Consider the following 25,358-nt stretch of genomic DNA (forward strand, 5'->3'; position numbering starts at 1 on the left):
AATGCACTGTGACGCTACGGGAATGAATGAGAAGAAAGTCGCGTCAGTGACCTGTGATAAGTAGCTGACTGAATGAACAAAAGTTGAACGCGTTCTAGCGCATATTTAGTCAATGAAATGTAAACACAACAGTACATATTTGACCACTTATTTTTTGACATTTTAGGGGAAGCTGAGCTTCCCTTGCAGTCTTAGAGCAATCGCCACTGGTGGAAATGTTGTTTTTGTTTTCTTTTCAAACATTTTAACATATCTGAAAATACGCATTTATATGAATCCAACACTTTTTTTTGCTTTTTGTCACAACTTATCTTTGTGAAAGTGGAGTTCCCTTCCTCACCGACTCGAAAAGCAAATACAGGTTAAGACTGTAGCCTGAGGCTGACATGGCCCTCCGTCTGCCCAGTTTAATATGCAATGCAGTTTAATACTATATATGTAATAGGGGTCCTTGCTCCATCTCTCTTTCAGCTAAGGGGTCCTTGACCCAAAAATGTTGAGGACCCCTGTAAAAAACAATACAACAGCTCGCCTGAGGATATACCTGATTTAGCGGATATTTGTTTGGGCCATATAAGCTTTTGTGTGGATAAAGGTTGAAAAAGGAAATGCTATAGTTGACATATCACACAATGTACGTGTCTGCATGTTCGCCCTTAGCGCTAGTCAGCTGTTTGATGCAGTTCAAAAGCCCTGCAGCCTTTAATCTACAGCAAAAAAATCACAAATATATGGGATCACAACAATACAATCTCCAATTAAAGCTGCAAGCAGCTGTGATCGGGCCCACGCTCCCCCATGCAACCGCGGAGGCCTGAGGCATGCGGGGGCTGTGGTGCGAAGTGAGAAGGGAGAAAAAACCTGGCACGAGCAAAAAAACGCAATGCTTCGTTCATCCACCAGGTGGCGCTACGAGCGTAAGCAGATGTGGGCAGGTGCGTTCAGGGGTGGACCGTCATCACACGTGAAGTTTCTAACAAATCCGACAATGTCAATGTATAATAGGGCATTTCCTGTTTCCACAAGGGGGCAGCATGAGCAAGATTGCCTTTGAGCATATGGAGGCGTTGAGGGTGGGGCTCTTATCATGTACAGAAATTTTGAAGCAGTTTGGATGAAGTATGTGGGAGAAAGAGCTGCTTGAATATGCATGGCGATGCATCAAAAATGGCAGCGCCATAACAGCCACGCCCTTTGACCTACAGCCAACCTAATCAGCATGGTCTCTGGATGATCTGTAAAACATTTGAAGTCGATTGGATGAAATCCCTAGGACTAGTACGTTAAAATACAACATTTGGAAATCCCGCCAAAATGACAAGTCAAAATCAAAATGGGCGACTTCCTGTTTGGAGTAGAGCATTGGTGCCAGAGACTTTTATGTGCGTCTGGACAACATACACATGTGTACCAATTTTCATGTTCCTACTCCAAAAAAAACCTATGGGGAGGGGTTTTTGAAAAGTTCAAGGGGGTGCTATAGAGGCATTTTGTCCCCTCCATGGGCAACACCCCATCAGATGCAAGAGCTCGCCATTCTTGACCTGTGTATCAATTTTCATGAGGATGTGAGGTCGATGAAGCCATCAAAAAGCCACACGTATCAGGTGGCGAGGGAGGCGCCATATCGGCCACGCCCCTTGATATAGAGAAAAGCTTTTAATAACTTTTGATCAGCATGGTCTCAGGATAATCTATGCCAAATCTGAAGTTGATTGGACAAAATCTGTAGGAGGAGTTCGTTAAAATACAAAGTTGTGGAAATCACAAAATCGCCACCAAAATGAAAAGTTTAAATCAAAATGGCCGACTTCTTGTTTGGAGTAGACCATTGGTGGCAGAGACTTTTATGTGCGTCTGGAAAACATACATATGTGTACCAATTTTCATGTTCCTACTCCAAAAAAAACCCTATGGGGAGGGGTTTTTGAAAATTACAAGGGCGCGCTATAGAGGCATTTTGTCCCCCCCATGGGTGACGTCCCTATCAGATGTAAGAGCTCACCATTTTTGACCTGTGTATCAATTTTCATGAGGATATGAGGTCGTTGAAGCCATCAAAAAGCCAAACGTATTTAGTGGCGAGGGATCGATAGTCGCCACGCTGCCACATGGACACCATTAGACGTAGCATCACAGCGTTCATAAGGTAGCTTCACCAACTTGTTCTGCGTGCATTAGAAGTGGAATGAAGTTGATGCGGTCAAGTTTGTGGCATCAGTACATGTTAAAGTAAAAACTGGTCACTTCCTGTTACCACCGGGGGGCACTATGAGTAAGGTGGGATATTATTATATCGGGGCGTTTGGGGAGGAGCCATCATCATGTCCAGCAAGTTTGAAGCTGCTCAAGCATGCTGCTTAAGTATGTGGGCGTGACAGCCGTTCGAAATTCGATGGCGAGAAAATGAAACGTCGCCAAAATTTGTCACGCCCTAGCAGCCACGCCTTTTGACCTACAGACATACAGAGCACAACTTTTGATCAGCATGGTCTCAGGATGATCTGTAGCCAATTTGAAGTCGATCGGGCAAAAGCCCTAGGACAAGTTCGTTCAAATGTAAGTTGTGGAAATCGCCGTAATGAAAAAATTCAAAACAAAATGGCCGACTTCCTGTTGGGATTTTACCATGATGTTAAGAGACTTTTTTGTGCGTCTGGGTATGATACATGTGTGTACCAAATTTCGTTTGCCTACGACAAACTAACCCCAATGGGGAGGGTATTTTGAAAATTTATAGGGGGCGCTATTTCGGCATTTCGCGCCGACCATGTGCAACCGCCCAAAAATATCGAATTTCGGATGTGGCTGGATGAATGTGGAAAGTTAGAAGCATTTTGAAATTTGGGAAAGGGGCGAAATTAGGACACGAAATGTCATAATAATAATAATAATAATAATGATAAACAGCGCGATTTCAATAGGGTCCTCCGCGGACGACTTTGTCGTCACTCGGGCCCTAATAATAATAATAATAAACAGCGCGATTTCAATAGGGTCCTCGGACGACTTCGTCGTCGCTCGGGCCCTAATAAACAGCGCGATTTCAATCGGGTCCTCCGTGGACGACTTCGTCATCGCTCAGGCCCTAATAAACAGCGCGATTTCAATATGGTCCTCCGCGGACGACCAAGTCGTCGCTCGGGCCCTAATAATGATGATAATCATAAACAGCGCGATTTCAACAGGGTCCTCCGCGGACGACTTTGTCGTCGCTCGGGCCCTAATAATAAATAAATAATAATAATAAACAGCGCGATTTCAATATGGTCCTCCGCGGACGACCAAGTTGTCGCTCGGGCCCTAATAATAATAAACAGCGCGATTTCAGTAGGGTCCTCCGCGGACGACTTCATCGTCGCTCGGGCCCTAATAATAATAATGATAATAATAAACAGCGCGATTTCAATAGGGTCCTCCGCAGACGACTTCGTCGTCACTCGGGCCCTAATAAATAATAAATAAATAATAATAAACAGCGCGATTACAATAGGGTCCTCACGGACGACTTCGTCGTCACTCGGGCCCTTCATAAAGAGCGCGATTTCAATAGGGTCCTCCGCGGACGACTTTGTCGTCGCTCGGGCCCTAATAATAATAATAATAATAATAAACAGCGCAATTTCAATAGGGTCCTCACGGACAACTTCGTCGTTGCTCGGGCCCTAATAAATAATAATAATAATAATAATAATAAACTGCGATTACAATAGGGTCCTCAGAGACGACTTCGTCGTCGCTCGGGCCCTAATAAACATTCCTTGCATTTCAATAGGGTCCTCGCACCGCTAGGTGCTCGGGCCCAAATAATAAACGGAGCAGTTTCAATAGGGCCTTCGCCGGCCTTCTGTCGGTGCTCCGGCCCTAATAATAATAATAATAATAATAAACAGAACAGTTTCGATAGGGCCTTCGCCGGCCTTCGGTCGGTGCTCGGGCCCTAATAATAAATAAATAATAATAATAAACAGCGCGATTACAATAGGGTCCTCACGGACGACTTCGTCGTCGCTCGGGCCCTAACGACTATGTGTGTTTTTGTTTCCCTTTTCTTCAGGAGTCTCTTCATGAGACGGATCCTCTGTTGGGTAATCACAAGTCTTAAAGGGGAGATATTATGGAAAAATCACTTTTTCAGTGCTTGTATACATATTTGGGTATCTGGGGTGCCTGCCCACCCATCAAGCGTGAAATTAGAAAATCAAGTCAATTTTTGGGAGCTCCCTATATTAGAAAATATGTCTTTAAACGAGCCCTTCAGATTTCGGCCAGCTTGTTTCGTAACTAGCCGGCTAATTGTAATAGTACTGCCCACCCACGAACAGAGAGCTACCTGAGCGAAAGATACACCATCTGTATTTTCTCGTAAGCGATGAACGGACTGCTATCACGGCCAGTGGCGCCATATAGGGGGGAAAGTTAAGACAATTCCAAAAAATAGGTAAAAATAAATATAAAATTATTATTATACCATCATCATTAAGATTTTTTTTTTTCAAATATAGTAATAAAATCAATGATCTCTTTGTTTTTACTTGATTTTGGCAGTAAAAGTTAAAAATCCCCATTGACCAAACAGTAAACATCTATATTGACTGACCACCCCCCTGTATCTGCATTAAATGGTTTGGTAGTAGCATAGTAGCAGTCAGCAGTTGCACTAGAACACTACAGTCATCATCATGCTACCTAGTACTAACAGAAAATCCGGTTTTCAAAAAAGGAAAGAGAGAAAGGAGAGAGGAGAGGCAAAAGAAAGGGTGTCAATATGTGACCCAGTTTTTCTCCAAGAAAGGTGGGTAGCCTATAGTCTGTGAGTGGTAGAAATGAACCTGTTAGCTTAATGTCCATAGTGACGTAAGCTAACTACTGACTAGTGTTAGCCTACATTTCACTCCTTTTTAACCTACATTTAATCAGTGCAGGTAAATGTTTAGCAAGATATTCATATTAAATCAGTTGTCCCTGCCCATTTTACCAGACTCAACAACAGATGAGTCAGAAGCAGCAGCCCTGTCTCCCCATAACTTTCTCTTGATCTTTTTTTACCATTACAAAAAAGAAAATGAAATATTTTTTAATGACAGAAATTCAAACAAATTATTTTTCCAGGTAATGATTATTATGAAACAAAAACAGCCTACAACTGTCTGTACTGGATGCTGGACTGTTGGAAACATTAAGTAATCTAACTCAGCCTGTATTAAAGTTACAGGCAATAATAAAATAATCCAGTTAGATTTTGTCATTTAGATTGAATTATGGCTATCATTAATGTTAAGACAATTTTACATTTTGGGATTTTATAATTAAAATTACATTTAGACTGTAAAAGACATTTTTTATGGTGCCTTTTAATCTTGCATCAAATAGTGATGTATACTGTATGTAGACTGTTGCATGTACAACTCACTAACAGTAAATATTGTACTGGTAGTATTGAACTACAAGAAGCAAGACAGTTGCAAGCCTTCAAAGTTAGAGTTATGTGAAGTTTTTAATGGGTCAGTTAGGTCCTAGAGATGTGGTGACCACAGCTGCGCAGGGGGGGCCCAATGTGATTTTTTTCTCATGGGGCCCAAAATTCCTGGCGCCGCCCCTGATCATAGCCTTAAAACACCTAGATGAAGTTAGTTTAGTTTGACGTTGGATATTGGATGGATATTCGCATATTCATTTTGGGTTCAACAGTAATTTCCACCTCCCTCTCATAAGTAGAGAAATTTCCAAAAAATTAATTTGGTTTTTAGTGACAAAAGTCTATTTTTTTCAATATCTTTGACATTACTGGACCCAGACACCCCACACCAATGAAGAATGGTTTGTCCAAGTGGGCCTAATGAGGCACACCTCTTTTTAAATGGGTTCAATGCTCTTTCTATTTTATACCATTTTTTTTAAAAAAAAACAAACTCCATTGGTTTTCAGCGAAAAAAGTCTATTTTATTTAATAGTTTTGACATTACTGGAGTCAGACACCCCACACCAATGTAGAATGGTTTGTCCAAGTGGGCCTAATAAGGCACACCTCTTTTTAAATGGGTTTAATGCTCTTTCTATTTTATACCAATTTTTCTTAAAAACAAACTCCATTGGTTTTCAGTGAAAAAAGTCTATTTTCTTCAACAGCTTTGACATTACTGGACTCAGACACCCCACACCGATGTAGAATGGTTTGTCCAAGTGAGCTTAATGAGGCACATCTCTGTTTAAATGGGTTTCATGCTCTTTCTATTTTATATGAAATTTTTTAAACAAACACCATTGGTTTTCAGTGAAAAACGTCTATTTTCCTCAACAGCTTTGACATTACTGGACCCAGACACCCCACACCAATGTAGAATGACTTGGCCAAGTGGGCCTAATAAGGCACACCTCTTTATAAATGGGTTTCATGCCCTTTTTCATAGAAAACCAATGGCGTTTGTTTAAAAAAATTGTATAAAATAGAAAGAGAATGAAACCCATTTAAAAAGAGGTGTGCCTTATTAGGCCCACTTGGCTGAACCATTCTACATTGGTGTGGGGTGTCTGGGTCCAGTAATGTTAAAGCTATTGAAGAAAAAAGACTTTTTTTCTAGAAAACCAAATCAATTTTTTTGGAAATTTCTATAAAATAGAAAGTGTGTTTTTGTGAGTGTGTGTGTGTGTGTGTGTGTGTGTGTGTGTGTGTGTGTGTGTGCGTGTGTGTGTGTGTGTGTGTATGTTGCTCATTGTTTTCTGCCAATGAGAGGGAGGTGGAAATCCCTGTTGAAACCAAAATGAATATGCGAATATCCATTGAATATCCAACATCAACCTAACTTCACCTCGGTCCTAAAAACTAAGCACAGCTGTGCTGTTGTTGGATGCACAAATGCTCACTCCTCATTACATTGCCCCTCAGCTAAAGAGGACATCAGAGCGAAGTGGATTCATTTTATTTATGACGGAAACGTCCTGGCTTCAATTGGCAAAAATGTCTTCGTGTGTGATAACGATTTCACGTTGGACTGTTTCAGCCATATATACATAGATGCTGCGTTGACTGCTGCTGCTGATTGGAGCGACTTGGTACAGTGCCACTTGCTCCTACAGCGCATTATTTCTATTGGTGGTTTTCAGTCATGTGATTCTGATGACGCGCGAAGTTCAAATAGGATACAATCCATACACGCTGAAGAAAAGCGACTTTTCATATCTTTTATCCGACTTGCCTGGTGTGGAGGCGATAGACATCACAAATTACCTCGTCCTCCAGACCTCCTACTACACCATAAGCCAAATGAAGGTGTACAAGAGTCTGGAGGCGTATAACTATTTCGTGTGTTTGGGCAAGCTCGGATCCAAAGCAGCTCGCAATGATTGCCGTCTTGTTTTTTTTAAATGTAATCAGGGTAAATTTGTCAGTACTCTTCCCATTTTTGCAGGTGAGCAACAAACAGAAAGTCCCACAGTCCAGTGTCCAAGAGTGAAGCGAGGATCAGAGACTTTTTCAAAGCTTTACACACAAACTCCCCAAGAAGTGCAGCACTAATGTCCAGGGCCCCATATTACAAAGAATTTGTCCCAAAGTCTGTATGCAAACTACCTAAACCGCTAACTGCATATAGGACCCCAGAGACACTGCAGCTACTTCCAACAGAGTTGCAGAAAGCATGCGAGAATTTCAGACTGGAAGAGCTTACTCAGTCCCAGGCCCACGCAGTAGAGGAGGAGACCAAATGACAAAGCTCATCAAAACCCTGGTTCAGCCAAAGAGCAGGAAGAATAACAGCCTCTAAACTGAAGCAGGTTCTACAGACTAGTCTCTCACAACCATCAAAGTCCTTGGTCAAGTTCATATGCTACCCAGAGGCACACAAGTTCTCTACAGCTGTGACAAGGTATTGATTAGGGAAAACTGAGGGCTAGGTAAGGACATCCACAATTGACATATGACGCAAAGAGGGCTGACTAGCAGTATGGTTAAGCTTTGAGGTCAGGAATAGGATGATGTAAACCAGCACACTAGAACGGTTGCTTTTTTTTTTTTAGAAATCAGTAACTAATTCTGGTTGTGCAACTCTCTTTCTGGTATTACTCTTATGCATTACAGGTATGGATGTTAATATGAGGCAACAGCCAGAAAACAGTATGAAAGACTGTGAAGTCTGGACCATGAGGGTTTCTACTGCATGGACAGAGGACTTAGGCTGAATCCAACGTGGGCATACATGGGAGCCTCACCGGATGGAGTCGTATCGTGCGCATGCCATGGACCTGGGATTTGTGAGATAAAGGTACCAGTTATTTCTTCAGTATGAACATGTACTACCCAAATACGACCGCATATTAGGACCAGGCATATAGAAAAAAACTTTATCATGACGAGAAAAAAGTCATCATGATGAGATTAATCTCAGCAGCCTGTCCATTTTACTACACAACATTTTTTTAGGTGCATGTACGTAAGAGAAACAAACTTGGACTGTAAATTTCAACATAGGATGCCATGCAGATAAAGTGCCTCATTTCTTTTGTGAACCTCTAGTGTCCACACAGCAAACAGGATGAGGTCAATCTACACCCATGTGCTGGAGATGAGGGTTTCTGTCTCGTCAATGAAAGGGATGATGTGAAATTGGACAAGAACCATGCTTATTACTACCAAGTAAAGTACTACCAGAAAGAGAGCTCACATTACACCAACTTTAAAGTCTCTGCACTGGTTACCTGTGTGCTTCAGGATTGATTTTAAGATTCTTTTATTGGTTTTTAAAGCTCTTAATGGTCTTAGTCCATCTTATCTATCAGATTTGCTTTTAACTTATGAGCCATCCAGAACTCTCAGGTCTTCAAATAGAGGTCTTTTATTAATTCCTAAAGTTAGAACAAAAACTAACAGTGAAGCAGCTTTTCATTATTATTATCCTCCACACCTGTGGAACAGCCTTCCTGAAGACATGAGAGCAGCTGCTAGTGTGGACATTTTTAAAAGCAAACTAAAGACTCACTTTTTTAGCCTGGCTTTTGATTAAATTTTATTTATAGTTTTTATTATATCATTTCCTCTTAATTATATATTTTAATTTAGTCTTTTAGTTTACTTAGCCTTTTTATTGTATCATTTTAGTTGTTTATTTTATGTTCTCATATTAATGCTAACTTTTTAACTTTGCTTTGAACTATTTTTATTAAGTCATCTTTTAATTATTGTTATTATTATTAATTTATTTTTCTATTTAATTACTTATTTTTAGTTCCTTTTATTTATTTGTTTTTATCCAGTCTCTGGTGTTTCCTCACTGCAAATTGCTGACAGTAAGATAGCGCTTCAGTTGCCTTCCTTCCAGTATTGCCCTACTCTGCAGAATTAGGTATTTTCTTCTCACTAATCCGATGACCCTTTCCACATGAATACAGACATTAGCAAGTTTTCTTGTTTGTTCAACCTCATATGCAGATAGCTGATCCTTCCCTTTTGTGAAAGCAGGCATCTTCACTGAAGCACAGAAAAATCCTACACTTTCACCTATGTTAAAGCCACGGTCTGCCAGAACATTGTCCCCCGGCAACAAATTCTCCAGAATACCACTCTCTTCAGTTATCTGCTTGTCACTCACTCTCCCTCCCCAAGCACGAGAGATGTATGTGACATATCCTTGAGGAGCAATACCAATGAGAAATTTCACTCTGTTGTGGTGTTTATAATTGGACCAGGTTTGTGCTCTTGCCAGCAAATTTGAAGGCCTTCCAATGAAAACTTCATAACAGTCCACACTTACTGCAAACTGCAAACTTACTGGCATGGTAGCTTGCAGCACCTCTCGCTCCGGACATTCTATTATGAACTCTATGATGATGTCTTTGATGAAGTGTGTCAATTATCTTGTGCCAAATCCAAGGAGCAGTGGAACAGGAAATCTTGAACCGGAAAGCCAAATCTTGGAGTGGAAGATTTAGTCTCAACCGAATTAAGACCAAAATGATCTGTTCAAACTTAGAGAGTGTGGACAAACCACTAGAGGTGATGTATGGCTCACATAGTCTTGCATCAAACACTTGCATCAAAACTAAGAAATTTGGCAATCCTGGGTAAAATTTAGTCTGGTAAGACTTTATATTAAGGTACTATAATAAGTGCTAATTAATGCTTAATAAGCAAAACAATTACAGTTAATGAACACTTATAAGACGGTATAAGATGCTTATTAACATTAGTAAAACTAGACTAAGTGTTTATTACAGCATAACTGACTGAGTTATTATTGCTTATAGGAGCTTTATAAGCACTTAATAGAAACTTTGGTAACAGTTTATAAACCTATACTAAATATTAATAAGATGTCTATTTACATTAATTATAATTTATAGGGGTTAATTAGGGGTAATAGAATAATAACCACATTTATTCCTGTTTTATAAGACACTATAAGACCCTTTAAGATGAAATTAATAAGGTGTTTATTAACATTAATAGCCCTATTCGCACGGGATTAGTATTACCTGGGGACGTCTGGTAATTTGTAAATTACCCCCCCACGTCTGTGTTTCTTGCGGTGCCTTCGCACGGGATAAGCGAAGTCTGTATTTTACTCGAATTTACCAAGAGTACCCAGCTGCAGACAAGATGGCGGACAAGGGCGCGGCCATATATCCAATCCATAGCGGAAGTCCATACCGGAAGTTAATCTTCTTAGTGTCTACGATACTGGAAGTCCATACCGGAAGTTTCATACATACCGGAAGTCCATACCGGAAGTCAGGGGTTTTTTTTGTTTTTTTTCCCCAGAAGTCGGTTTTTAAGTCTGTCTTTTTTATATTATTTATTTCAGCAATAAATTTACAAACTTTGAAGCAACCAACAATTATAAATATATATATATATATATATATTATAAAATAAATAATAATAATAATAATAATAATAATAATAATACAATTATTTCAACAATTATTTTAAATACAATCATGTTTTGTTTGGAATAACATTGACCTCAACAAGTTAAACCCACAAAAATTGCAGAAAATTAGCAAACACATGAATTTTAGTTGGATTAATTTTTAACAAAGATTAAATAAGGTGAGCACTTTCATTTATTGGGCTACAGTTGCAACATGCAGATTACTATCAGGTCATTCAAAACAACTGAAAACCATGGACACAACAAATGTCATACTTACTCTTACATCAGTATGGTTAATTGTAACTATTTAACTATTAAATGAACGTAATAATTAGATTGTCATATTGTCAGATGTATTCTATTATATTTCAGGAACACATGTAAACACAATATTACACTGTTGCACTGGCAACATAAAGAAGTAGACTTGGAGTTCTCTTTTTTGTGAACAAGTTTTTATTCCAGATATCCATATCAATCTCAAAAGTAGAAAAAAAAAAACAAAGAAAAAAAATGGAAAAACAGTAAAATAATCTATTTGTTTGGTCTATAAAATGTAAGTAAATGGTATAAAATGTCAACCACTGTTCCACAAATCACAAGATCCCAAGATGCAGCCTAAAATGTCTTGTTTTGTCCCAAACAAATATCATTAAACATTACTGTTAAATGTAGATGTATATGATATCAAACAGACACTTCTCAACAACATACCATGGAAATGAACTGTATTTTCCGTATGGTTTTTCAGGTGCCTCTGGATTGCACTCTCATTTTTGGTTTTAAATTTGGGGCAGAGAGGACACCCAAACTCGGATGGTGAAAGGGTTGGGTGCCCCAGACTGGCTTTGTCACTCAAAATAGAGGGGTGCATCTGAAAATAGGAGAAGTCAATCAACACTGATAGCTGGAAAACATACTGAACATCAACCATATTTTACCGATCTACATCAACCATATTTTACCGATCTAAAGGACTCATGGTGGAGGAGGCACTACAGCTATTTATGTATGTATGTATATATTTTTTGCAGACACCTGGGGCTATGTATACATTATTTATCTGACCCGGTTAACCCTCGGGGGTCACTCATGTCATATACCACTAGACGACTCTCGTTACTATTTATAGAATATCTCCAGGAAAAAAAAAGCTGTATATAACTTGATTGAGCAGTGCAGGGTTGAGGTTATACAGGCATTAATACACAAGGAGACCAGGCGAACCAAAAATTGGAAAAAAAAATGGCTTGTGTGCAGTGAGTGTGTGCACAGATGTTTTACACCACAACACACCAAAAAGCAGAGGAACACATATTAACCCCGCTGCAAACTACACATCTAAATTAACCGACACATCAAGCGACGGCAGTAATAGTCTCTGACCAACATTAACACTGTTTACACACAGACATTGATGAAAGGGAGCACAACAGACCTTGAGCAGCTAACGTTAAGTTAATACCAATCATGCCCTTGTTTTTACACTACAAATGTAGCTAAACCCACCATCCGGTGGTAGTAATTTGTGCATGCCGAGATTCCCCACATAGACGTCCCCCTAATGATTCGATACATTACGTAGAATTGCATCTTAGAGAATATAACACACGTGTTAAAAGATAATGAAGATGACAGCGCGTATAAACGCAGCGGCTTGGTAGTCTATGCTAGTGCTAGCTACTACCTAGTACTGCTAGTGCTAAGTGCCAAACAGAATTTTGTTGTACAATGTACAATGACAATAAAGTTGTCTAATTCTAATAATTAAAAGACTTGTTCCCTTACCGCTCTTTCTCTTAGTTGTGCGTGTATTGTTTGCATTCTTCTCTTTGTCTTCTCCGTTGTCCTTTACCTCTTCTTCTTAGGCGAATAATACACACAGACCAACTTCTGGTATGGACTTCCGGTATGGATTGGATATATGCCGGCGCCCATGTCCGCCATCATGTCTGCAGCTGGGTCCCTCTCGAATTTACTGACATTACGGCCCGGATATGATGTCAAAGCTGTGCACATCGTAACATCCCCTGCTGAGTTGCAACCACCAATAAAATCTAAAGAAGAAGAAGAAGACATCCGCTGCTGCTGCATGCTGCTGAGTCACATCCATGTGCTGAGCCAGGGCAAAGCGAAATGGCTGCTACACGTAAGAAAAATAGACACTGGACGCGCGAGGAGACGCTGAGTTTAATTGCTGTGTGGGGTGAGCCACATTACCAGAGGCAATTTGACGAAATGGTGCACAATCACACCGTTTGGGAAAATATCCACAAAGAACTCCTGCTCCGGTGCCCGTCTATACAGGACGTCGGAGATTGGATCAAAGTCAGAGAAAGGTTGGACTACCTTCGAAGAAAGTACCGTGACTGCCTCAAAAACAACAAGAGGACCGGATCAGAGCCCATTAAGTGTCCTTACTTTGAAGAACTCAACGCGGTTTTAGGTAAGTCATAAAATTCAGTCATAAAATTGTGGTCCACCTGCGACACTGTTAGCAAGTTAGCTGCTAGCGGCTAGCGGTTAGCTCGTTAGTTTATGCTAGTGTTAATGTTAATTTCACTTTACGTTAATGATAACGTAATGATGTGACGCTCTTAACATGTTTAACGGTTTGCTACCTGACAAGCAGAATGGCAATTTCACTAATGTTTAAAGTTATCGAAATGCCACTTATTAATCTGTTGTAAAGTACGTTAGCTTTACTTTTGTTTTCAATTGTGTTTTCAGGTTGCAGACCTATGAACAACACCGGGGAAATCAGGATGGATAACGGGGGGAGTTCAGAAGATGAGGCATCTGAGTGTTGTAAGTACAACAATATTTTACAGTAGGCCTGTAGACAGTGTAATGTTGTAATACTATATTGTGTTGTTAATTTATTTGTTTATGTAGCTTATCTTCTATAGCTCAATGAAAAAACAATAGAAGAATCATCAGATGATTATTGAGTGACCTTGCCCAATTTTGTCTGTGCTCAGCAGGTGGATCTGGGAGCACTGAGCTTCTGTCAGACACCTCAAGGGAAAATGATGCTGAGGATGATGCAGCCAGTGAAGACTCTGGGTTCAAAGCACCACCTCCACCTCCACCTACTGTTGAACCAAAGCCACAAGGTGAGCTCTGATATTTAGCAGGTGGGGAAAGAGTACCAAAAAAATCTACTCAAGTAAAAGTACTGTTACCTCGATGAAATTTTACTTAAGTGAAAGTAAAAGTACTGGTGTAAAAATCCACTCAAGTAAAAGTAAAAAGTAGCTAATTTAAAATGTACTCAGAGTAAAAGTTACTTAGTTACTTCTTAGGGGGGGTGTATAATCTCTCCCCATGCAATAAAAAAGTACAAAAACATACACAAAGCTCAAACTCACTTTTTTATTAAAGAAAACACATAGATCACAGATAGATCCAGATTACAGTTCCTTCTTAATTACTCAATGAACTTGCTTTTTAGTTTGAACAGGAGCTGGTTTTCAGGACTCGGCACCATCAGGTGAGTCAGAAATAATAATCAGAAATAGTATCATTGTTTTCAAGTTGCACCGACGCACCTGTTGCATATTCAGGTGTACAGAGATACACATGTATCAAAAACTGCACAAATAAATCAAAATTTTGCAAAATAATCATGACTTGATTCATGCCTGAGCTTTCATTCACATCTCACTGTATAAGAACAGAAAATTAACAGGAAACTGTCTTTAGCTCATCAAGACATAAAAGCAGAACAAGGTTATCCCACATATGAAAATAAATGTTAACAAAACTCAGTTGAAGTGAAAGTCGTCGGCTCTGTGTCTTTTCACTGATATGAAACATATGGAAAACATCTGGAAAACACTCCAGAAACACTCAGTCAAACCTCAAGTCTAAAAATCACAGATCTCTGGATGAACCATATCCAAGTGAAAGCCAATTCTTTCTTCTTCTAGGATTTCTGACTGATTTTTTGAAGCACTTTTTACACCGTTTTCTTTCTCCTCCTGCTCTGCTTCAGTTCCTCATTTTAATTACTCAGTGAACTTGCTATTTAGTTTGAGCAGGAGCTGGTTTTCAAAGTTAGTAGAGTTCATTCTAGCTCGGTTTGCAGTGAAAAGCAGTCCAGCACAGCTGAAGAGGCGCTCACAAGCAGCAGAAGCAGGCAGGCCAGTGTTGAGTTTGAGAGAGAGCTTTCTGATGAGAGGAAAAGAGTTCAGTAGGTCCATTTTGTCTGAAACACAGGCAAGGAACCCATCTAGCTCACTTGTGCCTTTTGACTTTTTGGACTTCAGTGATGAGAAGAAATCGTCCTCATCTGATGAGTGGCCAACATGCTCCATCTCATCCTCTGTTATGAGCTCAACGTGGTGCTTCACATAGGCCAAACCTGTGTTAAGTGACAAATACACACAAAACACATAGAATATATCAGACATTTAGGCTTTCATTTATGTGGCAACTTAATTCATCATGATGTTGCCATTTCAAAAACCAAAACATTTTCTACATTCATGTAGACAGGCTCATTATTTTGTTGCATATATGATATTGGACTAAGCCTTCTTAAAGGTGGCAAAAATGTTTTGCTGCTGGCCCTGTGCACAGCAGTACGCTGCTTTGCTTCTATGCTGAAGAAGTGGAGATTCCTCTTCTCCAAACTTTGTGTGAGGTGACCAGCATCTACAGTAGGTGATACACTGACTATATGTAGTTTATACATCCCCCATCAATAATCCAAATGATACCTTTAATAATAATAATAAGTGATGAAAATCATACCTGCTTCTATGACGTTGGCTTTCTCAGTCCAGGTGGTCTTGAATTTTGGCAGAAGGATCGCTGCAGCTATCAGTTCAGGGTCTCCCATCATCCCACCAAAGTGCTTCTGGACACCAACCTGAATGGCTCTGATTAGTGGTAGGCACAACTTGCAGGATACTTCCAGTCGTCCGAGTTTTGCTTCTAACTGGAAGATCACTGGCAGCAGCCATCCCGTGTGTGTTTGTCTCTGACTGAAGGATGTTTAATGCCTTCGTCACAGGCTTCATCACGATGCAGTACTGGGTCAAGAAGGTGATTTCAGCTGGCCTCAGCCTATATGACATAAAGCAAATATAAACAGATAAATACTATGTTTTAAATTAGGAGTTTGCCACAACCAAAATTCACAAAATGTCAGAAATTCAAGTCAACACCCCAAAGCCAAACCACTCTGTACTAAGGATTACCAGCAATCAGATGCTTTATTTACCCATCTCACTAGTACTACTGATAATATTGATACTTTGTGGTCATTTTTATGATATCAAGTAAGTCCACTCATGTTCTATTCAGACTGTATGCTCAATGTGTGTGTATTTATGTACTATTCACCCTCTGTGTTTTATGGAAAAAGGTGTAATTGAAAATGTAATGGAGAATGTGTGAGAGAGTCATTATTTCAAACTGTGAATAGTGCTTACATAATGTATTCCATTTCAGGAGTACTCACATTTTCACCTTGAATTTCTCACGGACATTTCTGATGGCACCCTCTCCCTTCTCGTGTATAATTTGTATGATCCTCTCCACAGCCATGTATGTGGAGTTCCACCGTGTTTGATTTGGCCGTATGAACTGGAGGTTGCATTCTTCTTCCACAGTTTCTGCAGCCATGTGTGACCGACCTGTTTTGTTCCACAGTCCTTGGCATTTCCCAAAGGCTGCACGTGATAGCCGTTTGTATGTATCATACTGTTCTTCTGCCTTGGCAGCATCTGTTGTGGCGATTAAGTTTAACAGGTGACACGCGCACCTTTGATGAGGAGGCAGTTGGTATTCACGACCGTTGTTTTCTTCCAGGATGTTGAATATGTCTTGATGGGTGACTTTGGGCTCTTCTTCAGAAGAGTCTGACTCGGCTTCCATGGACAAACATCGTCATATAAATAATCAATACCATGTTTTCATTAAACATACAGTTAAAATATTTTTTATATTAATAGATTAATTCATATTTTTCAAAGTGTCATGTAGAAAGAGTAGACTATATCGTGGATGGGTCACTGGCAGACTTTAAGTGTGGTCCCAGATCACCTGGTTTTATCCAGCATATAAGATTACTGAATGAAAAACATTCACCAATATATCAATCAATCAATCAATCAATCAATATTTATTTATATAGCGCCAATTCACAACAACAGTCATCTCAAGGCACTTTACATATAGAGCAGGTCTAGACCACACTCTTTAATTTAATTTTAAAGAGACCCAATATTAGAACAACACTAGAAGATTTTTTATTAGCCAAAACTTAATAACTTTTTGGTGCATTTTTCAATGTGTTAATACACTCATAAGCAATTTCAACGCATATCATAGCAATAGCATAATTTTGTGTGAAATTAAGGAATGGGTCAAATTTGATTGTTTAAAATGAAGCTTACTAGCTTTACTACCAAGTAAGCTAACGTTAACTAGCACTATAAAGCTGGCTGCTAACACTGACGTTAGCATACCATGATTGAGTAAAGTTATTAATTGCATGGATCCATGATTAATTGCATGTAACGTTATTTAGCTTCACGTGAGGTTATCTTACCTGTACATGCTTGCGCAGGTTGGAAGCAGAGTTTTTGTAGGTGGATAGCTGCGTCTCTTTCGGCATACAAAGTTTACATTGCATGATGAAATTGTTCTCATTCGCGGACTTGAACTCAAAAAAGTCCTTTAAGTATAGCCAGGGATTGGCCTCACGTTCTCTGTGCGTGTCTCTGTGTCCCAAATTCGACCCTTCTCCATCGACACACTTGTCTCCAACCACACACTCGTCTCCATCCGTCTCCATCCTCTTTTAGCTAACGTTAGCTCCTCTGTGGCACTGGCACCAACGTCTTGACGTTTCTGACCTTCTGGCGCTGCAGTTGTCCAGAGCCAATCAGACGGACGGTTACTGGCATGCAGACGCAGTGCAAGTTCATCTATTTTTTTTTTTTACTTTGTAACGGAAGCTATTTAAAATGTAGTGAAGTAAATTACTTCCAACAATATGTACTTAAGTAAAAGTAAAATTACTGATTTTAAAAATTACTCAAAAAAGTACAAGTACACAAAAAAACTACTCAATTACAGTAACGAGAGTAAATGTAACTCGTTACTTTCCACCCCTCAGGGCAGGCTTCAGGTGTGCTGTGGTTGAGCTGTTTTGCAGTGAAGATTATCACATATGGAAATTTGGAAATGTGTTAGTACTTCAAGTGCAAGACTTACAGATTGCAGTGTGCATTGGTGTGATGTGGGAACTTAACCCCTACTCTGTAAGTGATTGCCTGCGGGACAAATCCTGAGTAGGGTGAGGTGGGAGAAGATACGATCATTTGTCAAATTTCTGTGATAAAAAGACTTTCTTCCTTACATCATTTCCTGTCATCACTTATGCTAGAGACCTGTAGTGGGTGTAACAATTATATTTTTAATTTGTTTTTTTGTTTACTTCAGAGCCCTTGTTCGATTCTACGGCACGGCACTGGTTTCCTTTAAGGGGCGTTTCAGGAAGTGTGTTATAAGGAGAATTACCGTCAGTAGCTTCCCAGACTGTCGTTAGTCCCAGACTTTGAGGAAGTATTGCCATCTAGTTTCGATCATTATTCTAGTTGTTGAACAGATTATGGCTGCTGTGGAGACAGATGTGCTCGGGGACTCGTCGCACCCTATGAAATGACGCTGCCGCGATGCTTTTCGGTGTCCTGTGCTTTCTAGTCGTCGTCCAAGGTAATTAGTTAGCATTANATGAAATGTTATATTGTACTTTCTAAATATAGCGCCCAGGGGCAGCATATAAATGGAGAAGAGAATGGGGCCCAAGATGGAACCTTGAGGCACCCCACAGTTGAGTGAGGATGCAGCAGATCTATACTGGCCCATGTGAACAGAGAAACTCCTTTCTGATAAATAGGATTCAAACCATTTGAGCGCTGTACCTTTAATACATACACACAGGTCAAGACATGATAAAAGAATCTTATGATCTACTGTGTTGAAAGCTGCAGTCAAGTCTAAGAGCACCAGAACAGCAGTGTTACCAGAATCAACAATTAAAAGCAGATCATTAAAGACTCTTAAAAGGGCTGTTTCTGTGCTATGGCGTGCTTTAAAGCCCGACTGGAACTTTTCAGAAACGCCATTTAAGTCCAGATGCGACTGCAGTTGTTCATACACTACCTTTTCTAAGAATTTGGACAAAAAAGGGAGCTTAGAAATAGGTCTGTAGTTCGACAAAACTGAAGGTTCAAGATTATTCTTCTTGATGAGGGGCTGCACCACAGCATGTTTGAAAGCAGCGGGGACATAGCCAGACATCAAGGAAGAATTTATAAGGTCGACAATACAAGGCCCCAGCGTGATAAAAACATCCTTGAAGAAACGGGGTGGAATGCTGTCTAGGGGGAAGTAGGATGGCCGTAGCTGCTGAACTATTTTAGTTAAAGAAGGAAGAGACACTTGCTCAAAAGTCTCAAAAATAACTGGGGCTACGGAGGAAGCAACAGGGTCAGAGGCCAGAGGAGAGGGAATGGACCTGATGGCAGAAATCTTGTCATTGAAAAATTTAAGAAATTTTTCACATAGTGCAGGAGAAGATACAATGGAGGTAGAATTACAGGTATTTAAAAGCAAATTAAGGGTATTAAAAAGAAACTGAGGTTTATGTCTGTTATTTGACACAAGGTTTGAGAAGAAATTAGTTTTTGCAGCTTTAACAGCTCTCTGATATTCAGATTAACTATTTCTTAAAATATCTAGAGAGATTTGAAGACGATCTCTCTTCCACTTTCTCTCAGCGCGTCTACATGCACGTCTGAGAGTGCGGGTGGTGTCATTCAGCCATGGTTCAGTCAGTGGTTTAGCGCGTTTCATCCTAAAAGGCGCCACCAAGTCCATTAAGTCAGTACATGTAGAATTTAAAAGAGCTGTAAACTTTTCGGTACTAAGATTACAGCGCCCTTCGCTGGCGAGGAGCCCAGAGACATTAAAAGCTTCGGAAAACTGAGACGCTGTCAAAGAGTTAATAGTGCGCGCACGGCACGCAGGAGCGCACGGTTTAACATGGGAATAAGGCACAGTAACAGTAAATAAAACAGCGAAGTGATCAGAGATATGAGTATTACAAATCTCAGTAATGCTTAAGTTTAAACCAAGTGACAGCACAAGGTCCAGTGTGTGTCCTTTTTCATGCGTTGGCCCAACCACGACTGGATGAGATTAAACGAGTCAATAAGATTCATGAATTCCCTGGCCAGAGGTTTTGATTCACAGCAGACATGTATGTTAAAATCACCAACAATTAAAACCCGATCATATCTCAATGTTGTTTCTGCCAGAAAATCACCAAAGTCTTGTATGAAATCCTTATTGAGGTGAGGTGGGCGATAGACCAGCGCACACAGAATTGGAGATGTTAAGTTTAACACAAATGTCTGCAGTTCAAAAGAAGAAAAGGAGCCAGGTAACGATTGTTGGCATTGAAAGCTGGATTTGAACACCGACGCTAGCCCCCCTCCTCTGCCGGTTAATCGCGGGGAGCTGAGAAACAGACAGCCGGGAGGGAGAAGTTCCGAGAGTGGGGTGGACTCACCAACATGTAGCCATGTCTCCGTCAGGAACATAAAATCCAGTTTACGTGAGACGAAGAAATCGTTTAGCAAAAACGTCTTGTTTGCTATCGATCGTGCATTAAAGAGAGCCAAGTGAAGATCCTTTTCCTCTGGTCCGGGTAAAGCGGCGCGGTCCAGTGCCCGAAGGTTCCTGCGATTGACGCCGCCATAGCGCACCCGGCTCCGCCTAGAGAGAGGAATCTCCACCGGTGAGTGAGGCAGGATCCCAGGCAGGTGAGGGGGAACAATAGGCCGGATCCACCGGATTCCAATACACCAGCAAGCCGCAGACAATCCGTTGGAAAGACGATGAGGATTAGTCCCTAGGCCGGCCCTCAGGTAAGCCTTGATTCTCACCAGCACACCCCCTCGTTTCCCTCGTCTTCTGGAGCACCTCTTCCAGAGGACAGGTGAGCGACACAGGTAAGCTGGTATGGACGCCAGGAATGGTGGAGGGCTTGAGGTCCGATCACCATAATCAAACATTAACAGCTTCTCATGAGATGTTTTAATATCAATAAGTGCTTGGCGATCATACACCAGGAGAGCAGACACATCTTGACAGAAAATATTAAATACAACTGCAAACACTAATCCCAGCAGAGCTGACAGACGGCCGGCCGCACACGCTGGCGCCATCTTTTCAAGATGTATTGATCTATTTGAAGTTCAATTGCATCATTCTGTGAAATTTGAATCAAATACTGTATATTGGAAATAACATTTCTGTAATGAGTTCATATAAAAAAAATCATATATTGCATACATTCACTTATTTCAGAGTGAATATGCTGACTGAATCAGTTCAGTCACATATTCATATCCAATACACTTTTGAAATGTGCTGAAATAAACAAAACTGATCTTTAAAAAACTGATCTTTGAGGAACCAAATTGTTGCAGAGGGAATGGAAATTTAATTGAATCACTGCTGCATTTATTTTTCCTGTTGTTTATAGTTTTTATCAATTCAGTTTGCTCAAAAAATGTTTTGTTTTTATAGCACATCGCCGAAGAAAGGCGCGAAAAACACAGATAATGGAGGCACTGGACAAGGGTCTGGACCGTCTCGCACAAAATGACAACACCCATGACTACGAGAAGGAGCGGCTTGAATGGGAGAAAGAGGTGGAGAGAAATAGAATGGAGCTGGAGAAGAAACGTCTTGATTTTGAAATGAAGAGGATGGAAACAGAGGACAGAAAAGCAAAAGAGAACAGAGAGTTAATGCTTCAGCTGTTTCAGTGCTTTAGGCCCCCACCCCCTTTTTCACATTATATGGCGCCTCAACACTTCCCTTATCCACCACCTCACCAAGGTCCATCAGCTGAGAGCATGGACTTAAGCCCCATAGCATCCACAGCCCCTGGACCCCCTGCTCCAGTAGCACATCTGGTGCACTACTATAATGACTCACCCAACTAGTTTTTTATTTGTGCCTAATCACTGTGCAGGAAAGCATTATGTTCTTGTCATGTCTTTTAGACATTAGAAATTCAGGTTGACTGTTTAAAATGCAAGTCCTAAGTTGTGACAGTTCACTGTTTTTTGTTTTTGGTGTTATTTATTTCTCAACTACAGGAGAGCAATATTTTGCACATTTTCTATGTGTTGAGGAAAAAGTTTAAACAACCAACAAGTTATTTTATAACAAAGTTGAAATTGAAGTTTACAAATGTGCCTTTTTATTTTAACAGGAAAGCATTATTATTGCACTTTTTTTAACAAAGTATTTAAATTTATGTAAACTGAGAAAAAGTTTAAACAAGTTATTTTATAACAAAGTTGAAACTGAATTTAAAGTATTAACCTCAGAAATGTGCCTTTTTATTTGAACAGGAAAGCATTTTTTGCACATTTTGTTTTTTTTAAGAAAGTATTTAATTTTATGTAAACTGAGAAAAGTTTTATAACAAAATTGTTCTAATTTTTAAAAAAAGTAACCCACAAAATTAAAAAAAAAAAAAAAAAAAAAAAAAAGAATTTGAAACTGAATGTGAATTGTAAAGTTCAGAAATATGGTCTACACTCAATAAATTGAGTTTTTTTTCAGTCTCACATGGGTCTTGATTGCATTGTGTGGATATGAGCTACCAAGGCCTCCCGGATGCACTCTGCTGGGGAGAGAGCAGGAACATCAGGTGCAACATGCTGCTTTGGTCCTGCCTCTGGCTGCTCCAACATGTCTTCCTGGGGTTCCTGGTAGGCAACATTCTGCATCTCACAGAAGTTGTGCAACACTATGCAAGCTGATACAACATATTTAACATTTTTTGTTTGAGAATCATTTCTCTTCATGATGCATCGCCAGCGACCCTTAAGGCGGCCAAATGCATGCTCAACATGGATGCGTGCACGGCTCAAGCAGGCATTGTAGGAGGGAAAAAAGTGCCATCCTCCAGCTTGCGGCACAGACAGGAACACTCAAAACATATGCGTCATGGCACTTCCCAGGCCAGCCAACATTGAAATCAAGGAACTTGTAAGTGTGGTCTACAAGTCCTTGAAGGAGAACACTGTACCATCCTTTTCTGTTGTAGTAGTCAGTGGGATAGCTCTGTGGGGCAATGACAGGGATGTGTGTGCCATCCAAAGCACCAGCGCACATGGGGAATCCTGTCTTCTTCTCAAAACCTGTCACGATAGCTTTCACTTCAGGGACAGTTTTTGGCCTCTTCACATAAATCTTTCTGAGTTTGCTCAGGGCCTCACATACTTCCCAGAAGATGTTGCAGGCTATGCTGACCCCAATACCAAACAGATTGGCAACATCGTGAAACTTAACATTACTGACAAGCCTGTAGATGGTAACTGCAACCCTCTTCTCTAACAGCACTGGTTCCAGCATGTTAGTGGTTTGAGGGTTGACGTATGGGCGCAGCTGGTCACACAGTATGTTGAAGACCTCAAGGGCATTCTGAAGTTGAGGTACCAGTCTTTCTCCAGAAATTTCTGGAGCACCTCTGTTTCCCAGAAGGAATGGCCTCTCTCCCATGGTGTTCTTACAATGTACCGTGCATCTGCTATAGAAAAAAAAATGGAGGGCAGTCAGTATAAACATGTTGTCAGTTTGCAGTGTTGATATTTTACTGAAGTAAATAAATCCCTTATCCCTTATAATAAATGGAAGTTCTGAAAAACTGTTGGCATAAGAACAGTATCATAAATGTAAGTATTACATTCAAACCTAGCCCTGACAGGCACACACTGTCATGGACCACAACCTTTAAAGTACTAGAAACCAGATAGCTGTCAATATTGCTCACATTTGCAGGACGGTAAGTTACTAGCTAATTAATAGCTTGATAATAGCAAGGATGATGTGAGAAGATGTAAAAATTGTTCACATTAACCTTGAAGTATGATATGAATTCCCTGGCTCGTTTGTGCAAAAATAAATAAATTTTGGACTTATAACAGGTGTTACACTGTATTCTGTGATCCATCAGATTATGTGACCTGAATAGTTTCTGCAGTATTTCCATTTTCACTGTTGTTAGCATAAAATGTATTTAAATAGTGTGGCGCATTTTGACAACTGTTAACCAAAACCTGTGAGCCTATGAAAATGTTGTGTGATGGAAAAAAATGTAGTGTAGGCCTTGGTGTGTGTGTGTGTGTGTGTGTGTGTGTGTGTGTGTGTGTGTGTGTGTGTGTGTGTCACATAATCTGATGGGTCACAGAATACGGCACCTGCTCTGTCCAACATGCTGAACCGACAGTATCGCCAGGACAACATAATTTGTGCTTTCCAAAACCCTTATACATCACTGTTAAAAGCTTATGTTGTAACAACGCTATTGTTAGGGTATCGTTAGGTTTAGGCACAAAAACCACTTGGTTAGGTTTATGGAAAGCTTATGGTTTGTGTTAAAATGATCACTTTTAATGTGGTATGTGTTAGTCGTCATGGCAACAGTAAATAAAATGTCAAAGCAGCAATGTTCCTTACCTCATGCTGCTACGCATGTCATCCATCTCAATATCTTCCAAAATTTCACTCCTCTGATGGATCTGAGCTTGCTGTTTCTGCGAATGGGTCTCCATACTGTGTACCAAGATGATGAGACTCCTGCATTTGCACCTAAAATGCTGTCAGAACTGTCATTCATAATTTCCACCGCAGCCTCCATAATTCAACCGGGAAAGAGGTAGAAAAAAGGCGCACAATAAAAACAACAACAACTAAAATACCCCCCAATCACTGAAATGCAGATTCGCACGGGACTAGTATTATCACGGGACGTCTGCGTTTGGCGAAATATAGTAGGTAACTTGCGGTGGAATTTTTACTTTACAAATTACAGACATGGCGCATTTGCACAGGATTAAGATCACAGACATCCTCTGCAATTATTACAAATTACCAGAGGTCTCCAGATAATACTAATCCCGTGCGAATAGGGCTAATGAGACTATAAGAAGTTAATATAAATGCCATATTAGGGTAATAAGTGCTTAATTATGCACTTATTAAAGAAGCAACAGACAGCATTTTTGCCTATATATATCATTATGAAAATAATGTGGGTTGCACAGGGTAGTATACACAGTAAAATCAGACTATCAGCGTTTACATAGGTTACTTAGTGACTTTGTAATAAGCTTCTGCCACTGGGGACGAATTTTCGTGGAAAAAATCTGCTTTACAGCAGGAAATGCGTCATGTATTGCCAAACTGGTCGGTCAGCCAATCAGGGACTGGAGCTGGTCCTTATGAGTAACTGGCCGTGGCATGAGATAGTTGAGTCAGGAGCACAATGGCAGACGGACAAAGTTTGGAGATAAGTGAAAAACGGCCTCCCAAAAGCAAACGAGCTAATCTGTCTGAGGAGGAGAGGATGCACAAAAAGGAGAGTGATAAAAGAAGAGGAAAAAC

At 40.2% G+C, this 25,358-nt stretch overlaps 1 protein-coding gene across 7 annotated transcripts in view; it reads right to left on the reverse strand.

Annotated features, from left to right (window-relative positions):
- Positions 1-25,358, reverse strand: part of LOC126384729 (galactosylgalactosylxylosylprotein 3-beta-glucuronosyltransferase 1-like) — a 69,146-nt gene that overhangs the window by 41,161 nt on the left and 2,627 nt on the right. Inside the window, exons 2-3 of one of the 7 annotated variants that reach the window (XM_050036005.1) lie at positions 24,432-24,551; positions 18,758-23,502 (exon numbers count right to left, since the gene is read on the reverse strand). The exons of 2 other annotated variants lie outside the window; for them this stretch is intronic. In XM_050036005.1, coding sequence (XP_049891962.1) covers positions 20,015-21,118 — 1,104 coding nt within the window. In that variant the 5' untranslated portion in view covers positions 21,119-23,502; positions 24,432-24,551 and the 3' untranslated portion in view covers positions 18,758-20,014. Of the gene's footprint in view, positions 1-18,757; positions 23,503-24,431; positions 24,607-25,358 lie in introns of those variants that run through there. 4 more of the 7 variants (XM_050035987.1, XM_050035980.1, XM_050035995.1 and 1 more) reach the window with 4 other exon arrangements.

Source organism: Epinephelus moara, chromosome 3, assembly GCF_006386435.1.
Source record: "Epinephelus moara isolate mb chromosome 3, YSFRI_EMoa_1.0, whole genome shotgun sequence".
Lineage (NCBI taxonomy): Eukaryota > Metazoa > Chordata > Actinopteri > Perciformes > Serranidae > Epinephelus > Epinephelus moara.